Here is a 17,718-nt window from a genome sequence, read left to right as displayed (position 1 = left end):
ACATTGTCTACATATTATACAGGTAATGAGAATAGTAAGTAACGTTATCTACGTCGTATAAAAAAGAAAGCTGATCTAACAATAAAAACTTGTAGAAACAAATACAATGTAAACGTGTATGATATTGATAGACCATACGTCATAATCTTAAATTTGCAAACAGATAAAAATCTATTAAATTGTTTTGTTGATAAAAATAATATTGTTGCATATTATCAGAGTATGTTTTGATCCAGAACGACATTACGAAGTAATAAAATACCGAGATAACAAATCAGACAAACAAATAATTTTTGCTACTAAATATATCAAAATGGAAACAACGGAAATAGAGCCATTTTTAAAAACTGATAGAAACAAAGTAAGAAAATATTGGAATAAAACAGAATCTGAAGTATTAGAAATTTTGGAAGAACTCAAACAATGGATTAAAACACAAGATTTACCCGAGATGCCAAGTAAGTGAAAAAAAATTGTATAAAAACTCGTGTACAAGTTGAGATATAAAGTATACATCTAATTAAAATATATGTACTTTTTAAGTGTTAAAGATAATTGACATTGATACATTGCAATATTATAATTAGTTTATGTGCAATAAACACTATATAAAAAAAGTGTCACAGTATTACCAGAGCCGGATTAAATTTTATTAGTAAAATGCGACGAAGTTGATGCTTGGTTAATTTTTGTTAAAATATGAAATTACATAAAATTAACGGAGAGAATAGAAAAAATTAGTGAGAAGGAATTTTTTTTTCATATTTTAAAATGAAGAAATTATATGATTGAATGAGAAAAATTAAGAAGCAAATAAAATTGGCTGGAAAATTAATACAGATAATAGAAGTGTTTATAATGGGGCAATAAAAGTAGGTAGCAGACATTTTTTAAGAGAATGTGAGCAAAAAATGTATAGGTTATAGATTTGTTTGAAAATATGCTTCTGAGGTAATTTGGTTTGTTTATATTTTGGGAAAATTAATTACGAAAAATAGGGTGAATGTTTGGAAGTAGAGTCTACTCTAGTTTTGTTTGTATATAATAAAAAATCGAAAAATTAATATTTTCCATAACTTTTTTTTCATTTCGTTTATTTTTTCGGCTCATCTAAGATGAAAATGAGACCTAAGTTTGAAAACCACAATTTCTGCACTCTGGGTTTATAACAAATATTTTAAATCATAAATCTACCTACCTAACCAACAATTAATATTGTATTAGTTAAGATTTATTGTACACTGACTGCTTCAAATGGGAACCAACGTCATAGTTAAGCGATTCCAAGGGTCCCTTAGACACTTGAAGTTCCATTAACGTATCAAATTAATTACTTTTATTTTATATTTATGTGACTTTATCGATCATAAATATAATTATTTATAGCTTTTGTTCAACAAGATTAATATTTAAGAGATCATATACACGGATAGGTTCTTAATAGTTTTGACATCCAACGAGTACAGTAGTCAGGTTATTGAAACCAGTTTATTCATTTATATTTTTTTGCTTAATGAATTTTACAAAGTTGTGAATTGTGTTATTAAACTGGTATCTATTTTTGTGACGATTGGTCTTTAATATACATTCTTCACCTATAGAAATCTTATTTTATTTCGATTACACGAGAAACACATTTTGGCATACTAAAATTATTGTGAAATTGACGCAACGGTACAAAGAGAACATGAAGAATGGAAATCCTAACCTAACTCAACCTAACCTCAAAATTTTTTAATAATTTGTAAAATTTGTCTAAATTATAGTATTCAATTGCTTTTTTTTGAAAATTGTTGGTTTTGTATGTACTTTCTGACAAAAAATCGGAATTTATGGTTTTTAGATTTTTATTTGCCAAAAAAGATGTTGAAATTTTGGTTTTTGAATGTGGTTCTCATTTGTATCTTAAATGGGGCGAAAAAATAAACAAAATGGAAAACATATACCTTCAAATAGATGTTAGAAAGATAAATGGAATTTAAAAACTTAGTATAATAACGTTTTTAGTGAAAATTATTCAAATTTCGATTTCTGCGTCATAGATTTCCTAACCTAATTCAACCTAACCTCAAATTTTTTTAATAATTTGTAAAAATTGTCTAAATTATGGTATTCAATTGTTTTTTTTTTTGAAAATTGTTGGTTTTGTATGTACTTTCTGACAAAAATCGGAATTTATGGTTCTTAGATTTTTATTTGCCAAAAAAGATGTTGAAATTTTGGTTTTTGAATGTGGTTCTCATTTGTATCTTAAATGGGGCGAAAAAATAAACAAAATGGAAAACATATACCTTCAAATAGATGTTAGAAAGATAAATGGAATTTAAAAACTTAGTATAATAACGTTTTTAGTGAAAACTATTCATATTTCGATTTCTGCGTCATAGGTTTCCTAACCTAACTCAACCTAACCTCAAATTTTTTTCATAATTTGTAAACATTGTTGGTTTTGTATGTACTTTCTGACAAAAAATCGGAATTTATGGTTTTTAGATTTTTATTTGCCAAAAAAGATGTTGAAATTTTGGTTTTTGAATGTGGTTCTCATTTGTATCTTAAATGGGGCGAAAAAATAAACAAAATGGAAAACATATACCTTCAAATAGATGTTAGAAAGATAAATGGAATTTAAAAACTTAGTATAATAACGTTTTTAGTGAAAATTATTCAAATTTCGATTTCTGCGTCATAGATTTCCTAACCTAATTCAACCTAACCTCAAAATTTTTTAATAATTTGTAAAATTTGTCTAAATTATAGTATTCAATTGCTTTTTTTTTTGAAAATTGTTGGTTTTGTATGTACTTTCTGACAAAAAATCGGAATTTATGGTTTTTAGATTTTTATTTGCCAAAAAAGATGTTGAAATTTTGGTTTTTGAATGTGGTTCTCATTTGTATCTTAAATGGGGCGAAAAAATAAACAAAATGGAAAACATATACCTTCAAATAGATGTTAGAAAGATAAATGGAATTTAAAAACTTAGTATAATAACGTTTTTAGTGAAAACTATTCATATTTCGATTTCTGCGTCATAGGTTTCCTAACCTAACTCAACCTAACCTCAAATTTTTTTCATAATTTGTAAACATTGTTGGTTTTGTATGTACTTTCTGACAAAAAATCGGAATTTATGGTTTTTAGATTTTTATTTGCCAAAAAAGATGTTGAAATTTTGGTTTTTGAATGTGGTTCTCATTTGTATCTTAAATGGGGCGAAAAAATAAACAAAATGGAAAACATATACCTTCAAATAGATGTTAGAAAGATAAATGGAATTTAAAAACTTAGTATAATAACGTTTTTAGTGAAAATTATTCAAATTTCGATTTCTGCGTCATAGATTTCCTAACCTAATTCAACCTAACCTCAAAATTTTTTAATAATTTGTAAAATTTGTCTAAATTATAGTATTCAATTGCTTTTTTTTTTGAAAATTGTTGGTTTTGTATGTACTTTCTGACAAAAAATCGGAATTTATGGTTTTTAGATTTTTATTTGCCAAAAAAGATGTTGAAATTTTGGTTTTTGAATGTGGTTCTCATTTGTATCTTAAATGGGGCGAAAAAATAAACAAAATGGAAAACATATACCTTCAAATAGATGTTAGAAAGATAAATGGAATTTAAAAACTTAGTATAATAACGTTTTTAGTGAAAATTATTCAAATTTCGATTTCTGCGTCATAGATTTCCTAACCTAATTCAACCTAACCTCAAATTTTTTTAATAATTTGTAGAAATTGTCTAAATTATGGTATTCAATTGTTTTTTTTTGAAAATTGTTGGTTTTGTATGTACTTTCTGACAAAAATCGGAATTTATGGTTCTTAGATTTTTATTTGCCAAAAAAGATGTTGAAATTTTGGTTTTTGAATGTGGTTCTCATTTGTATCTTAAATGGGGCGAAAAAATAAACAAAATGGAAAACATATACCTTCAAATAGATGTTAGAAAGATAAATGGAATTTAAAAACTTAGTATAATAACGTTTTTAGTGAAAATTATTCAAATTTCGATTTCTGCGTCATAGATTTCCTAACCTAATTCAACCTAACCTCAAAATTTTTTAATAATTTGTAAAATTTGTCTAAATTATAGTATTCAATTGCTTTTTTTTTGAAAATTGTTGGTTTTGTATGTACTTTCTGACAAAAAATCGGAATTTATGGTTTTTAGATTTTTATTTGCCAAAAAAGATGTTGAAATTTTGGTTTTTGAATGTGGTTCTCATTTGTATCATAAATGGGGCGAAAAAATAAACAAAATGGAAAACATATACCTTCAAATAGATGTTAGAAAGATAAATGGAATTTAAAAACTTAGTATAATAACGTTTTTAGTGAAAACTATTCATATTTCGATTTCTGCGTCATAGGTTTCCTAACCTAACTCAACCTAACCTCAAATTTTTTTCATAATTTGTAAAATTTGTCTAAATTATAGTATTCAATTGCTTTTTTTTTGAAAATTGTTGGTTTTGTATGTACTTTCTGACAAAAAATCGGAATTTATTCATATATTTTATCGTTTACAGCCGATAGTATGTTGGAATTTTTTTTAACAAATTGCAAATATGATGTAGAAAAAACTAGAACAAATATAATCACATATTATAAGATAAGAAAGTTAGTTCCGGATTTTTATAAAAATTGTAACCCGAATCGAGCTGAAATGCAAGAAACTTGGAACATGGGGTGAGTTTAAAACAAAACAACTCTCATTTAAAAACCGTGTATATCTGTATGAAGAAAATTTTTAACGGGTGTGCGCCAACTCGGGACGGTGATATTTCCGGTAAACGAAAAGGTAATCCGAGTACATAATACAACTAATGACGGATTCATAATTTGTCCAATGAAAATAATAAATTCGTCGCTACCTTCTACATTCTTCAAAGCGATGACGTGGTTTGGGTTTTTGTGACAAGTTAAAAATGGCATTAGTAGTAGATTTTATGTTAATTTAAAAAGAAGGGTGGGTAAAATACACTGTAAATATATATTTTATTATAGTTTTGCATTTCATAATTAAAATTCCGAGCTGCCCAATCTTCCGTAACGAGTGGTCTAATCTACATGACAACCACGATCACGAGTTGGCGCACGCCCTTTTAAACTTACCTTTAGTCGTCTTATATTCAAATTTGTAGGGTTTATTGCCCCTTACCGAATTTAAACGATGATTTGTGCAGGATTTCAATCAATAAATTATTTCCCTATAATTCAAATTTTGATGTTCGAAAATATCTTGCAAATTTTCTGAATGTGTACGAAGTACGAATATGCGAAGATTTATGTGTTAGTGAGATTGTAATAATCGATTATGAGGAGCTTACTTGGAGTCATATTTTCAAGTTTTCACCGTTTGTGATCAGTAAAGCGGTCACTATAATGGACGTAAGTTATTTTTCAGTTCTTTCTAAATTTTTCCGACCGTGTTTACAAATTCATTGTTAGAGATGTTGCCAAATTTCCTTCGATTTCATTTCATTTAACACATTTCTATAGAGGGTAGAGGGAAGGGGAAGTATTGGAGAAAGTGTCCAGCTGTATACGATAAAAACTTTCCAGAATGGCGCTGGTGTAGACTTACGACTTACCTTGTACAATCTATATTGTAAATATAACCTAAAAGAAATTTGCCCTGATTATAATGTGGCGCCACCATTAATTAACGCATTTCCACGGACACTTATTGTTTCATGAGTCACGAAGAATTGTCGAAAACTGACTCGTGTATATTTGACATAAATTTTGATGCCATAGAGAAAGTATAATCATAGAGGTTTAACGATATATTGCTTCTGAAAGATTCACATTCAGTTTTAGTTCTTTTCATTTAAATATATACCAAAAAAATCATAATAAATTAAAAAAAAACTATAATGTTTCATATCTACGGTGCACTCCACTAAGCACTCACGTTCATTACCACGATTTTTCCCGTTCCACTTAATCCAAAGCGTTATAATTGTAACCCAAGTGGCACGCACAAGAAAATTTGATCTGCCGTGTGTGAATCCTATAGATGGACAAACGTACGGACTTTTGAATATTTATTATCATAAAGACAAAACGAAAAACCATCAGTAACATCTGAGATTTTCCAAAATGATCAAATTTTCAATATTATATAAAATATGGAACAAAAATTGATAGAAAAAATAATTTTTTACTAAGAATAAGTGCATTTTTGGTTAGGTTCTTCTTTTATTTACGGTAATAAACATTTCAAGCTTTATACGTACGCTCGAGAATATTTTTGGCACCGTGAACGCTTAGTGGAATGCACCACCAGGGAAAGGGAATTTCATTGTTAACGTGTTGGTCAAACTGTTTTACGTCAAACGAAAGTTATAACAACGTTCATCAATAGAAACGTCAATAATTTTACCTTTTCTATGGTTGTGTATATAATTATAAATAATATTTGTTTAAAGTAAGAATAATTTTTGGATTTGATAACGTTTTTCAATTTTCTTATAATATATTTTTAAAATTTATTTTCAGAAAGTTGCCAAAAATAGAATAAAGAATATCCATATAGTTAATGCTCCTTCCTATGTAAATATATTATTAAATATAGGCAAGAAATTTATGAAGAAAAAAATATCGGATCGGGTAAGCCTATTCAATAAAAAATCAGTTATAATCATAAAAATCCAAATTTAGATTCCCGTTGACCCTCAAAACAGTATGTGTATACTCCCATGATTTAATGTGGCTTTTATTCATCTATAGATCTACTAAAGGATCTTTAGGGTTTGTTTTCGAATAACTAGTGATTTTTATTACACTTGACATCATTTATTAATAAAAAATATGCAATATACTTTACCAAGATTTTTGGAAATTAAAATACCTTTGGTCACATGGAAATTCAACATTTGTTAATAAGAAATAAAGTAAAAAGGCACTAGAAGCAAATACGAACCCACTAGTACACAATTCATTCATCATTTGACTATACTAGGTCTCAAAAAAGTTTACATTAAAACAAATAATTTCAAGAAAACTAAAAACTTTATTAAAAAAATTCTTACTACACTACACATTGTATTCAAGGGAAGGATATTTAAGGTAATATTTTGATACCAATTTAGGAATTTCTATGAATAAAGCCAGTTATTCATTTAAATAGATGAAAGCTCAAGCACAAAAATTCCAGAAACTAGATTTTATTAGAAATCTATAATTTCAGATTCAAGTCCATGGTAGTTTTGAAAGTTTATTTGATTATGTTCCACAGGAATTGTTACCCAGTGATTATGGTGGTAAAGAAAAATCAATGGCTGAATTAATTGGTAAGCTGTATGTTTAACACGTTGAGCCCCTGTGGGGTTCATAGACCCGCAACTGAACTCTCCCCTCAGCCCAGAGCTGTGCTATGAGCACCAGATATATTTTATTCCACACCTACACCAGGGCCCAACGGTATTTAATTGTTTTTCACAATTTGATTAGAGGGTTCTGGGTCCTCAAAACACACTTGGTCCAATATCATTTTCTCAAACTTCTATCAAATAAATTTTTTCTTTGACCCACCCTCAGTATGGAGTGTAAAATCACAAAAAAAATTGGCCTAGAGAAAAGTTTGTCAATTTTGGTCGGGGCCCAACGTGTTAAAATAAAAAAAATAACAGTTTCAATTTTTTTGCAAAAAATCAAACATTGTTACTTTTTAGTTATATATTCGAAGTGTTTCTAAATCATCTACTTTTTGTGTGTACCAGGCCCTAGAAAGACTTTGGACATTTATAATACCTTTTAACATTTACAATACTCCCATACATTCTCAATTTCATGTTTACCCTTTTTTCAATCCAATCCATTATATTCCTATTTTTTGCCATTCCTTTTAGGTTAGATGAGGTAGGGCGTGAATCTACAACTCTTTGACCTATTGTGACCCTGGATAGTTGGATGATTAGGTAGCAATGACTTTATATAGCGAGCTATCTGTCTGGGGGTTATATGGCTCAATTCTTCTGGATTTAAGGAGTGCCATAGTCTCTCACTCATAGAGGTGTTTGGTTTTTTTGCAAAAACTACAAGAGCTGTAGAGAGCATCATAATTCATTGAACAGTTTCTAGTGAGCACACCAGTGACTCTTCTTAGCTTAATGAAAAGGCTGTTTGGGACAAAATGGTAGAACAAGAAAAAAATCTCTGTAATTGTTTCAGACCTGGGGTGTTACTCCATATTTCTGATTTCATCTTTAGTATCTTTTTCCTTCTGGTTCTGATTTTATCTTTTTTTCGAATATTCTAAATACTTTCTTTTGTTTATTACTGTAATTGTTAGCCCTACCATGGTCTTGTATTTTTATTTAGTTCACTATATATATTTTTTAAGTAGTTTTTCTTTATTTTTTTGGGTATTGTTACTTGTAAATACTTGACAGTGATTCCCAATCCATTGCTGCATTTTCGGTTTTAGAATTGTGGAAGAAACAAGTGAACAAATACCAAAAGAGGTTTGATATGTTGGAAAGATTCGTTGAAGATAATTAGAAAGTTAAATACATATAATGTGATACATATATGGATTATTGTATTTGATAATTATTAAAATTTTTATTCAAACCAAGTTTTTGTTATTTTGTAGTAAACAAATTTTACTCCTAGATTGGGTTTATAAACCTTTAGAAAAAAATAATTCTCAAGAAAACCAAATATTGCCTAATTTAGTTTAATGCCCTAATTCTAAATTAAATTACTTGAATTCGTTACTCAAATACTAAAAGTTGTTTAAATTTCTTTTATTGAAGGATATCTTTTATCCTAACATATGTAAATAACCTATTATCACTTACATTTATGGAGGAGTTAGTTTTCTTGTTGATAAGTGTTTTATGTTTGATATTTCTTGCCTTCAGGTTTTTATTTGTAGTTTGAGGAAGAGTATTAGTTAGCATTTATTCGATTTTTATAATAATTTGAAATTGAACTTGTCTGATTAATGACGATATTATTCATAACTGACGATGACATTTTAGAAGCCAATTGACATTGCCAGGACACGTTCCACTTAACTTTCATAATTTTCGTTCCATTAGCGTGAAAAGACCACAAGCGTGAAAGCTCGTTTTTTAAACAGCTCAAATAAAATTATAGTTGAGGCTTCTTCAATAATTAAATGAAAATAAAATAATGGTCTTAAGATTAACGGCTAGTGTACATTTTCAATAAGTCATTATGAGATGACGTCACAACCAGCTGTCATATTGTCTTGGTGGCTTAATATTGCATTATTGACATTAAAATTATGATTATAATGGCAAAAGCTATTCATTTCGGTCGAAAAAGAGCTTTAAACAATAAATTCTCTAGATACAAATAAAATCTTTGCTCAACACGAAAATATAGACGCTATAACTCACGTTACTAAAAATGGCCTATATGTCAACTATAATCGATTGTTCCATGTATGGGCACAGTATTAGTACTAAAAAATTCTGTGGTGCTAGATAGGCAACCAATAAGGTTGCCCCCCACTACTTTAATATACATTTACTCGCTGCATACTCCACAATTTGCTGAGCTAAATTGAGAAAATAATTTTGTTTATGGTGGAACTTTTCTTTATATAAAAATAAAATATTCAATTGAATAACACACAAGCCTTTAATGCGGGTGAAGATTTATTTATTAGAATGGAGTCAATTTGAGGAAACAATCTAATTTTTTATTTTTTCATTGAAATAATCGGAAATGTTTTTGCCTTTGTATTTGCGCGACAGTAATTTGTTTGCCCCTTCGAGGTTGTCCAGCTTATGAAATCTATGTTCGAATTCTGAAACTTTTTTGTTCCAATCAGCTAAAAAAGAAACATTGTTCAACCATCTGAGATACAAAAAATCATGCAGAGGTTAAATGCGCAATAAAAGTATATACGAAACAGTGAAATCTCACCAAGTAGTTCATCATAGGTTTTTTCCTCGCCACCATAATCTTTTGGAAGAATTTCTTTAGGAATGCACTTATACAAATCTTCTAGTGTATCATGAACATAAATCTAAAAATAACAATAAAAGTGAAGCAAAAAATTTCTGAATTATCATAATGAGTTTTTGAATAGATTTCATAAACATAATCTTAGGTGAGTACAAGAGTTACTGGAAAATGAAAAGATCTGGCAACACTGTGTTCCTACAGAGTATAATTCAAAAGGGGACCAGTCAATTTCATACCCTGATATGCAATCAGTTATTCGTCTCATCCCTCATGGGACTGAAATGACAGTACCCAAGGCCCATACTACCTTGGAAGAGATTCAAAGTTCTGATGAAGATGGTACTGTACCTAAACCCGATGTCAAGTCAAGTTTTGAATTTCAAGATGACGGTGCGAAATTGTTTTTCCAGTGTGGGCTAAATTATTTGGTAAGAGACTTGAATCTTCCCAAAAACGCAGCTGAGTTGCTTGGATCAAAAGCAAGGATTTATGTTTGCCCAAGAGGACAAGTTGATTTATTATACCAATATTGAGGGCTCGATGAATACTTTTAAGTCTCATATGACCCAGTGTAAAGGCGTATTTTTATAGTTTCTTTTAAAAGAAGCCTTAAAGCTGCTCTGATTCACAAATCATTAATGTATCTGAAACGCGCTCTTCAAAATGGCCCCTGCAGTCTAATATACATAAATTTTTAGATAAGTGACTCAATTAAATGAAACGAGATTTTTTTTACTTAAGTCTGAAAAAAGATTAACTAGTTCATATTCATTGTGTGATTATGACAGAAGTACCTGGTTCAAACGTAGGTTTGATAAATTTTTCTAAATATTAAGTTAATTATCTTATTTTATGAGTTGAAATACATTTCTACGTAAAAACATATTTGAAGGAATTTTTTATAACACATTATGCAATTTTTCAGTGTAATAATCATTATTTACGAAATAAATTTTTGGTACTCAGATTTTGCAGTGTAACGATATAAACAGATACATTTAAAAAGCACTAGAAGAAAAAAGTTCGATAATCGTATTTAAATGAGATAATTACGTACGTTTTCCTTAATTTCTTCGTATAAATGTTCCCTTATTAGATTACCGAACACAATCGAGTGCTCAGAATTATTAATCAAATGGTATTCTTTAACAGTTTTATTCCATACTTCCTAAAATGAAAATAAAACACAAATCAATAATTTATCTCAAATTTTGGTATTTGAATCAATAAAAACGAGGTAATTATGCAAAAAACAACTTTTATAAGGTTTTCGTCTCGTATTGTCATTTCAATGTTCAATAATGACATCGATTGTCTTCTTCATCATTGGTATTGATTAAACAATCACAATTTAATTAGTTCTTCCAAGTATTAATTTGATAATATATAGTTTTAATTATTTCAATCTTGAGAGGTGTACATATATAGTGCCAGATTAACTGTCATCTGTAGTCCAAAACAACACTGGCTAAGGCTACGAAAGGTCAGCTGTTCGTTAATCTCTCTCAAACTCGAGAAAGACTGAACCGTTTTGACTAATTTTGGTCTTGAATTATTTGTTGAAGTCCAGTGAAGGTTAGGTTAGGTTTTGTTTTTCCTTGATGTTTTGTCACAAGTTAAATTACTAAACGCAACCATAATATTTGACATTTGACAACCAACTATATGTAGATTGATGATCCTTAAGTTTTATCACAAATTAAATTTCTGAACGCAACCATAATATTTGACAATTGACAACCAACTAATATTTCGATTCATCCTCATGTTGATCGGTACCTCTGACAAATAAAATAGTGCAGTTACTGTGATACGTACCTCTATAACAAAACTGATTTTTTTTAAAACGTCTTTATTAATTTTAGACAGATACTCTGGTTTAAAATGTAAGCAGTCCAAGATATACACGTCTCCCAATGACAAATCTTCATTCAATTTAATTTCGTTTATGTGACTGTACAATGCTAAGTTTTTTAAAAGATCCAAATCTTCCGGATTTTCTAGATCGCGGAATTTTACTATAACAACTCGTTGCATTCTCGGCGTGGGCTTCGGCAAAGGCAGAAATGGACTGAAAAAATAATATGAAACATTTTCAAAATATTTTTCTTCTGATGACTACGTAATTAAAAAGATAATTTGCATTTAAATAAAATTCCGATTGCGGTGAGTCGTTAGGAAATACTAGTTTCCGGTTACACGTTTCATATGATCACAAAAACAATTTGGGAAAGAGAAGATGGAAGGTTAAATATTCCAAAAGACTATTAAATTTTTTGCTAAAGTCTTTTTATCGAAGAAAAATAGTAAACCAAAACAATGATCAGTGTGTGATCGGCACGTGAACATCCCGGGCGAGACGCAGCGCTGCAGATCATGTGTGGTACAGGGACGGCATCATATTATTGTACTGTAGTCGGATTGTTTATATTTGTTTTAAACATGTCTGCCGCGGAGACAGATAATGAAGTTATTGGCATTAGATTTAATCCGCCTAAGATTGTGAATATTTATAAAAATGAAATGAAGGAAAATAATGACAAGACTGTTGATGACGTTATTTATTTCGGGAGAATCTTGGAATACAGGAACGCCATGTAAAGATTTGTGCACAACAGTTTATTATTAGAAAAAGTAGAGAATACTCTAGAATAATTGAGAAATTTCGTGAAGAAAATAGAGAAATTTAGTACCTTTCAAGTGGACTCATCCATACAATCCTCAAGACAAGAATTATTGGTGTTAGTTTTGGCGTTCTCGACCCTAATCACGCGTATATGTTTTAGTTTACTATTTTTCTTCGATAAATAGACATTAATAATTGTCATACTTACAGAACTTTTGTATATTCTTGGATATGTTCATCGAGAGGACGAGAACCTTTGAGAATGTCTGGCATCAATTCTCTTATCGTGTAGTAAATATGCAAAGCATCTTTAGTTTTTTCAATATTAAACTTATTGATTACCAAAAATCCTTTTATAATAGCATCGGCTGGAATTGTAATCAAGAATTGAACAGAAATTAATGGAGAAAAAGAAAAATCATATACAAAAAATATACGAGGGTATGATTTAGTTTAGTAGGAAGCTGTTGTTTACCCCCCGATGATCAAACATTTATAAATCTGTTGATTTTGCATACACAGTTTTTATTAAGGACGACACTTTGATTAAATTTTTTTCAGTTTTCTATTTCTTAGACGTTTTTGATACATTGTTTTGATTTTGATAAAAAAATAGTTCCATAAAGACCGAAATAGATCGAAACGTCAATTTTTCACTATATTTTGAAAAAAGAGACCTGAATAAATGCGACGTTCCCAAAATCGTTTTGAGTTAGAATCCGCAATCAGTAAACGCCGTATTCCTTCTCCATTTTTTGAGTTATAGACATCATTTTGGCTCCATTTGTTGCCAAGGAGAAGAGACAGGCAGAGAAAAACTTGGAGAAACGAAATAGAGGAGGAAATAAGAGCACTCAATATAGGAAACTGGAGATCAAAATGTCGGAACCGAAAATAGTAACAAAAGCAACCAAAACAAACTACAAACTATAAAGAAAATAAAAATTAGAAAACGAGGACTAATCCATTTCAAAAAAAGGATTTAAAGCGCCAAAAGTGATAGCCATAATCCACATGGGATTGAAAAGCTTGATGATGATCTTTGCTCCATATAATTAGTTCTATTTCAATTCATATTTTCTTTATTTTTATTGTTTTAACGCTATTTATTTTCGATTTTGATATATTATAACTGAATTATTGTGATATAAAAGTACTTACAAGGCATTTCTGGTAGATGTTCTTCTTTTTGAAGCCATTCTTTGATAGTTTTAATGTCGTCAACAACGTGATCATCCGATTTTCCGAAATGTTTAACTAATTTTGAATGATGATCGATATCGAGGTACGAAGACATTTTTAACTAGAAAAGTCTCTAGTATTATAATAACTAATAACTACTTCCTCGTCCTTATTTATAGAAAATAAACAGGAAGGGATTATTAATCGAAATAACCGATATTTCCGATAAAATAAAAAATCATATTTTGATTAAAAAATTTATCATTGCGGATGGAAACAAATGAAATAAACTTTCAATATTCGGAAATAGTTTATTTAAAACTTCAAGGACTACGTATTCGTTGGGGTCAGTGATTTCTCACCGGGGTTTCTCAGAAAACGCAATTTAGTAAAATTCAAAACTGTTGTCTAAAAACTTTAGTTCAGATACATTTTAGGCCCATTTTCCGTTGATGGGATGAATTAGGATCGTGTATAATCTAACGAAATACCCCGGTAAATTATAGTCCAGTCAAAATAGACGTTAGACTTGGGAAAAATTCGCATAGACCTGAAAATTGATAGAGACGTTAAATACATCATTATAAATGAAATGTCAAAAGTTCCCTTCGATCCTACTTCTGCAAAAAATTTTATTCAAGGTCAAAAGTACAAAATTGAGGTTTTTTCCATTTTTCTCGAAAACAGTAAATATTATCGCGAAAGTAGGTCGGACAAAAGTTGTAGATCATACAATTCTCTACAAAAATAGTCCAGTCACTTTTTCATCGTGTATAATACTCCAGTAAATTATAGTCCAGTCAAAATAGACATTTGACTTAGCCAAAATTCGCATAGAGCTGAAAATTGATAGAGACGTTAAATACATCATTATAAATGAAATGTCAAAAGTTCCCTTCGATCCTACTTCTGCAAAAAATTTTATTCAAGGTCAAAAGTACAAAATTGAGGTTTTTTCCATTTTTCTCGAAAACAGTAAATATTATCGCGAAAGTAGGTCGGACAAAAGTTGTAGATCATACAATTCTCTACAAAAATAGTCCAGTCACTTTTTCATCGTGTATAATACTCCGGTAAATTATAGTCCAGTCAAAATAGACATTTGACTTAGCCAAAATTCGCATAGAGCTGAAAATTGATAGAGACGTTAAATACATCATTATAAATGAAATGTCAAAAGTTCCCTTCGATCCTACTTCTGCAAAAAATTTTATTCAAGGTCAAAAGTACAAAATTGAGGTTTTTTGCATTTTTCTCGAAAACAGTAAGTATTACCGCGAAAGTAGGTCAGACAAAAGTTGTAGATCATACAATTCTCTACAAAAATAGTCCAGTCACTTTTTCTCTTACGACTCACCGTTCGTGAGATATCGCGACGTTTAAAAAAAATCGGTGCCATTAATTTTTTTCTATTTAAATGTCTATCTCGACTGGACTAATATTCCACGATCTATTGTAATAAGGAAAAAGTTTTTTTACATAATTCTACTTCGACAATTATTTCTTCGTTTTCATTCTCTTCTTCTTGCAGAATTTCTGTTCGCTGTACTAAGAAAAGGGATGCATCAGTAGTTTCTTCATTAATATCATAAATATCTTCATCTGTTGTATTTGTTTCAATATTGGAGCAAGTCTGAGCCTGACAATTGATGCATACTGGCGAACGAAATAATCCCACTTTTTGACAGCCACAATTTTTACTACGATCCGTCTTGCATTTAGTTTTACTGGAGCAGGCGGGAGTAAAGTTTGAATGGGCTCCAAATAATTATCTGTTAATTTTCAACCCCAATCTTCTTGGTCCAGCTCATTCAGTCCAACAGTCCAACTCGACTGTTTTATTGTTCCCTGCAGATTTTACAAACTTCAAATATCTATATTTGTCTATGGAATCAATTTTTTCCGGAGCACCATATATTGCAAAAAGAAATCGAATTCCGTTTGTAACGATGTCAATCTTTGTAAATACTTCTGCGCAATGAATTAAATCATTACGTTTCTCAAACAATTTAAATACTGATGTTGTATCGCAACCGGTTATTGCATGTTAAAATTAAATATGGGCTCGACATTTCGGACATGCAGTCAGACTTTGTGATGAATATATTGTTGATTGTACTATAGCTTTCCCAGGTTTTAAAAAGTGAATAATTTTATCATTTGGAGTCCGTGCTGTTAGTAATATCAACAAATCAACATCTTCCCCAACAACGACAGTTGTATTTGAACTTTTCCATTGTTCTGTTGCTGTTTCAATTATATTTTACAATCTTCATTTAATGTATATAAGTTTTATTGTGTAAGTAACAAAAACTAATAGTTTCTTATCTTATATATTAAAAAAATTGATGATTTCCATTCAGAGTCCGTTCAGGCGTTCTACCCAACCGATTTGCTCAATTTTTTTTTTCAATGAAAGGTATTGATGCACAGATCAGCAATTAATCATCGGATTTTATCTAATTTTCACCATTCTCAAGTTATACTCAAATGCGATTTCCCCCTGTACATTACTTATGGGAGTTTTTCACATACATACGTTCTATCCTCAATATCTCAGGTTCTATTCAAGATAGAGACTTCGTTTTGATTTAAGAACACTCGCCGAAACACTAGGAGGAGCTAGGCGCGGACATTCAATGTGGAGTTATGGATTTTAGTAGGTTTTTGGCATACACACGTTCTATCCTCAATATCTCAGGTTCTATTCAAGATAGAGACTTCGTTTTGGTTTAAGAACACTCGCTGAAACACCTTCTTTCTTTTGAGTTTTTGAACACTTAAATCGGTTGAGTTTGAGAGGAGCTAGGCGCGGACATTCACTGTGGAGTTATGGATTTTAGTAGGTTTTTGGCATACACACGTTCTATCCTCAATATCTCAGGTTCTATTCAAGATAGAGACTTCGTTTTGGTTTAAGAACACTCGCTGAAACACCTTCTTTATTTTGAGTTTTTGAACACTTAAATCGTTTGAATTGGAGAGGAGCTAGGCGCGGACATTCAATGTTGTGTTATGGATTTTTGTAGGTTTTAGGCAATTTTTCTACATTCAAAGATTTAATATAGCTACAGAGTTCGTTCTTTTCTATTATAATGATTTCTGATACTTATTTAATGGATTCGATGTGAGCGAAGCCGCGGGTAAAAGCTAGTTTTCATTTAAATTTAACGTCCGGTGACGTATACAGGCCTGCATTTTAGTGCATATTATGTAAAATATGAATGATTAAAACCGCGATATCTCACGAACGGTGAGTCGTAAGAGAAAAAGTGACTGGACCATTTTTGTAGAGAATTGTATGATCTACAACTTTTGTCTGACCTACTTTCGCGATAATATTTACTGTTTTCGAGAAAAATGGAAAAAACCTCAATTTTGTACTTTTGACCTTGAATAAAATTTTTTGCAGAAGTAGGATCGAAGGGGGCTTTTGACATTTCATTTATAATGATGTATTTAACGTCTCTATCAATTTTCAGCTCTATGCGAATTTTCGTTAAGTTATGACTTATTATTGTCTATTTTGACTGGATTATTAGAACGTTATAAATTTTGAATATCGGTCTACGTTTTATATAATTAGAGGAAATTGAAATTTATCAAAATAAATGATATCATGAAAAACTACAATAAATAATAACAAATCTTTTTGCAATTAGCAATAAAAATATTTCCTGTTGTATTATTATTTTGATTATATCAACTATATACAGAATGTCTCAAATTTTAAAAGTCGTTAATCTTCAGTGTTTGTTATAGAGCATTTCTTCGTATACGAGGCCCAACCAATAAAAAATCTCAACTAGATTTTACTCTGTCAGTGAAATATTGGGTAGCAGAGTTTAAACAAGGCCTTAGGATCTGCGAACATCCCAAAGATCGACTAAACGAGGTGATGACTCCAGAAACGTTGAAAAAAATCCATGAAACGGACCTGGATGATCGTCGA

At 30.1% G+C, this 17,718-nt stretch overlaps 2 protein-coding genes across 5 annotated transcripts in view; one reads left to right on the top strand and one right to left on the bottom strand.

The window, feature by feature from the left end:
• The first annotated feature begins 6 nt into the window (after positions 1-6).
• On the top strand, positions 7-8,606 carry LOC130443575 (alpha-tocopherol transfer protein-like). Of its 2 annotated transcripts, XM_056778314.1 has the most exons (6): positions 25-458; positions 4,537-4,696; positions 5,152-5,398; positions 6,512-6,622; positions 7,203-7,305; positions 8,442-8,606. In XM_056778314.1, exons 1-6 carry the CDS (start codon positions 314-316, stop codon positions 8,513-8,515), a joined length of 840 nt encoding a protein of 279 aa, XP_056634292.1. In that variant the 5' UTR covers positions 25-313; the 3' UTR covers positions 8,516-8,606. The 2 variants fall into 2 exon arrangements, with proteins under 2 accessions (XP_056634293.1, XP_056634292.1); XM_056778315.1 differs by lacking the exon at positions 7,203-7,305 and having other exon boundaries at positions 7-458; positions 8,442-8,601.
• Positions 8,607-9,627: 1,021 nt separating this feature from the next.
• LOC130443567 (alpha-tocopherol transfer protein-like) overlaps positions 9,628-17,718 on the bottom strand; it is a 31,786-nt gene continuing 23,695 nt past the window's right edge. For all 3 annotated transcript variants that reach the window (XM_056778306.1, XM_056778304.1, XM_056778305.1), the window contains exons 2-7: positions 13,746-13,887; positions 12,793-12,952; positions 11,777-12,029; positions 11,016-11,126; positions 9,917-10,019; positions 9,628-9,821 (exon numbers count right to left, since the gene is read on the bottom strand). In XM_056778306.1, the coding sequence (XP_056634284.1) occupies positions 9,682-9,821; positions 9,917-10,019; positions 11,016-11,126; positions 11,777-12,029; positions 12,793-12,952; positions 13,746-13,887 (909 nt within the window). In that variant the 3' untranslated portion in view covers positions 9,628-9,681. The remainder of the gene's footprint in view (positions 9,822-9,916; positions 10,020-11,015; positions 11,127-11,776; positions 12,030-12,792; positions 12,953-13,745; positions 13,888-17,718) is intronic.

Source organism: Diorhabda sublineata, chromosome 4, assembly GCF_026230105.1.
Source record: "Diorhabda sublineata isolate icDioSubl1.1 chromosome 4, icDioSubl1.1, whole genome shotgun sequence".
NCBI lineage: Eukaryota > Metazoa > Arthropoda > Insecta > Coleoptera > Chrysomelidae > Diorhabda > Diorhabda sublineata.
Note: the sequence above shows the minus strand (reverse complement) of the source record. Positions and strands in the feature narration are given on the sequence as shown.

What these genes read in the sequence shown, in the direction of transcription:
- LOC130443575 (XM_056778314.1), top strand. Translation starts at nt 314, where the DNA reads ATGGAAACAACGGAAATAGAGCCATTTTTAAAAACTGATAGAAACAAA. An exon ending in AAGCGGTCACTATAATGGAC is followed by an intron (nt 5,399 to 6,511) that starts GTAAGTTATTTT and finishes ATTTATTTTCAG; the next exon opens with AAAGTTGCCAAAAATAGAAT. An exon ending in AGAAAAAAATATCGGATCGG is followed by an intron (nt 6,623 to 7,202) that starts GTAAGCCTATTC and finishes CTATAATTTCAG; the next exon opens with ATTCAAGTCCATGGTAGTTT.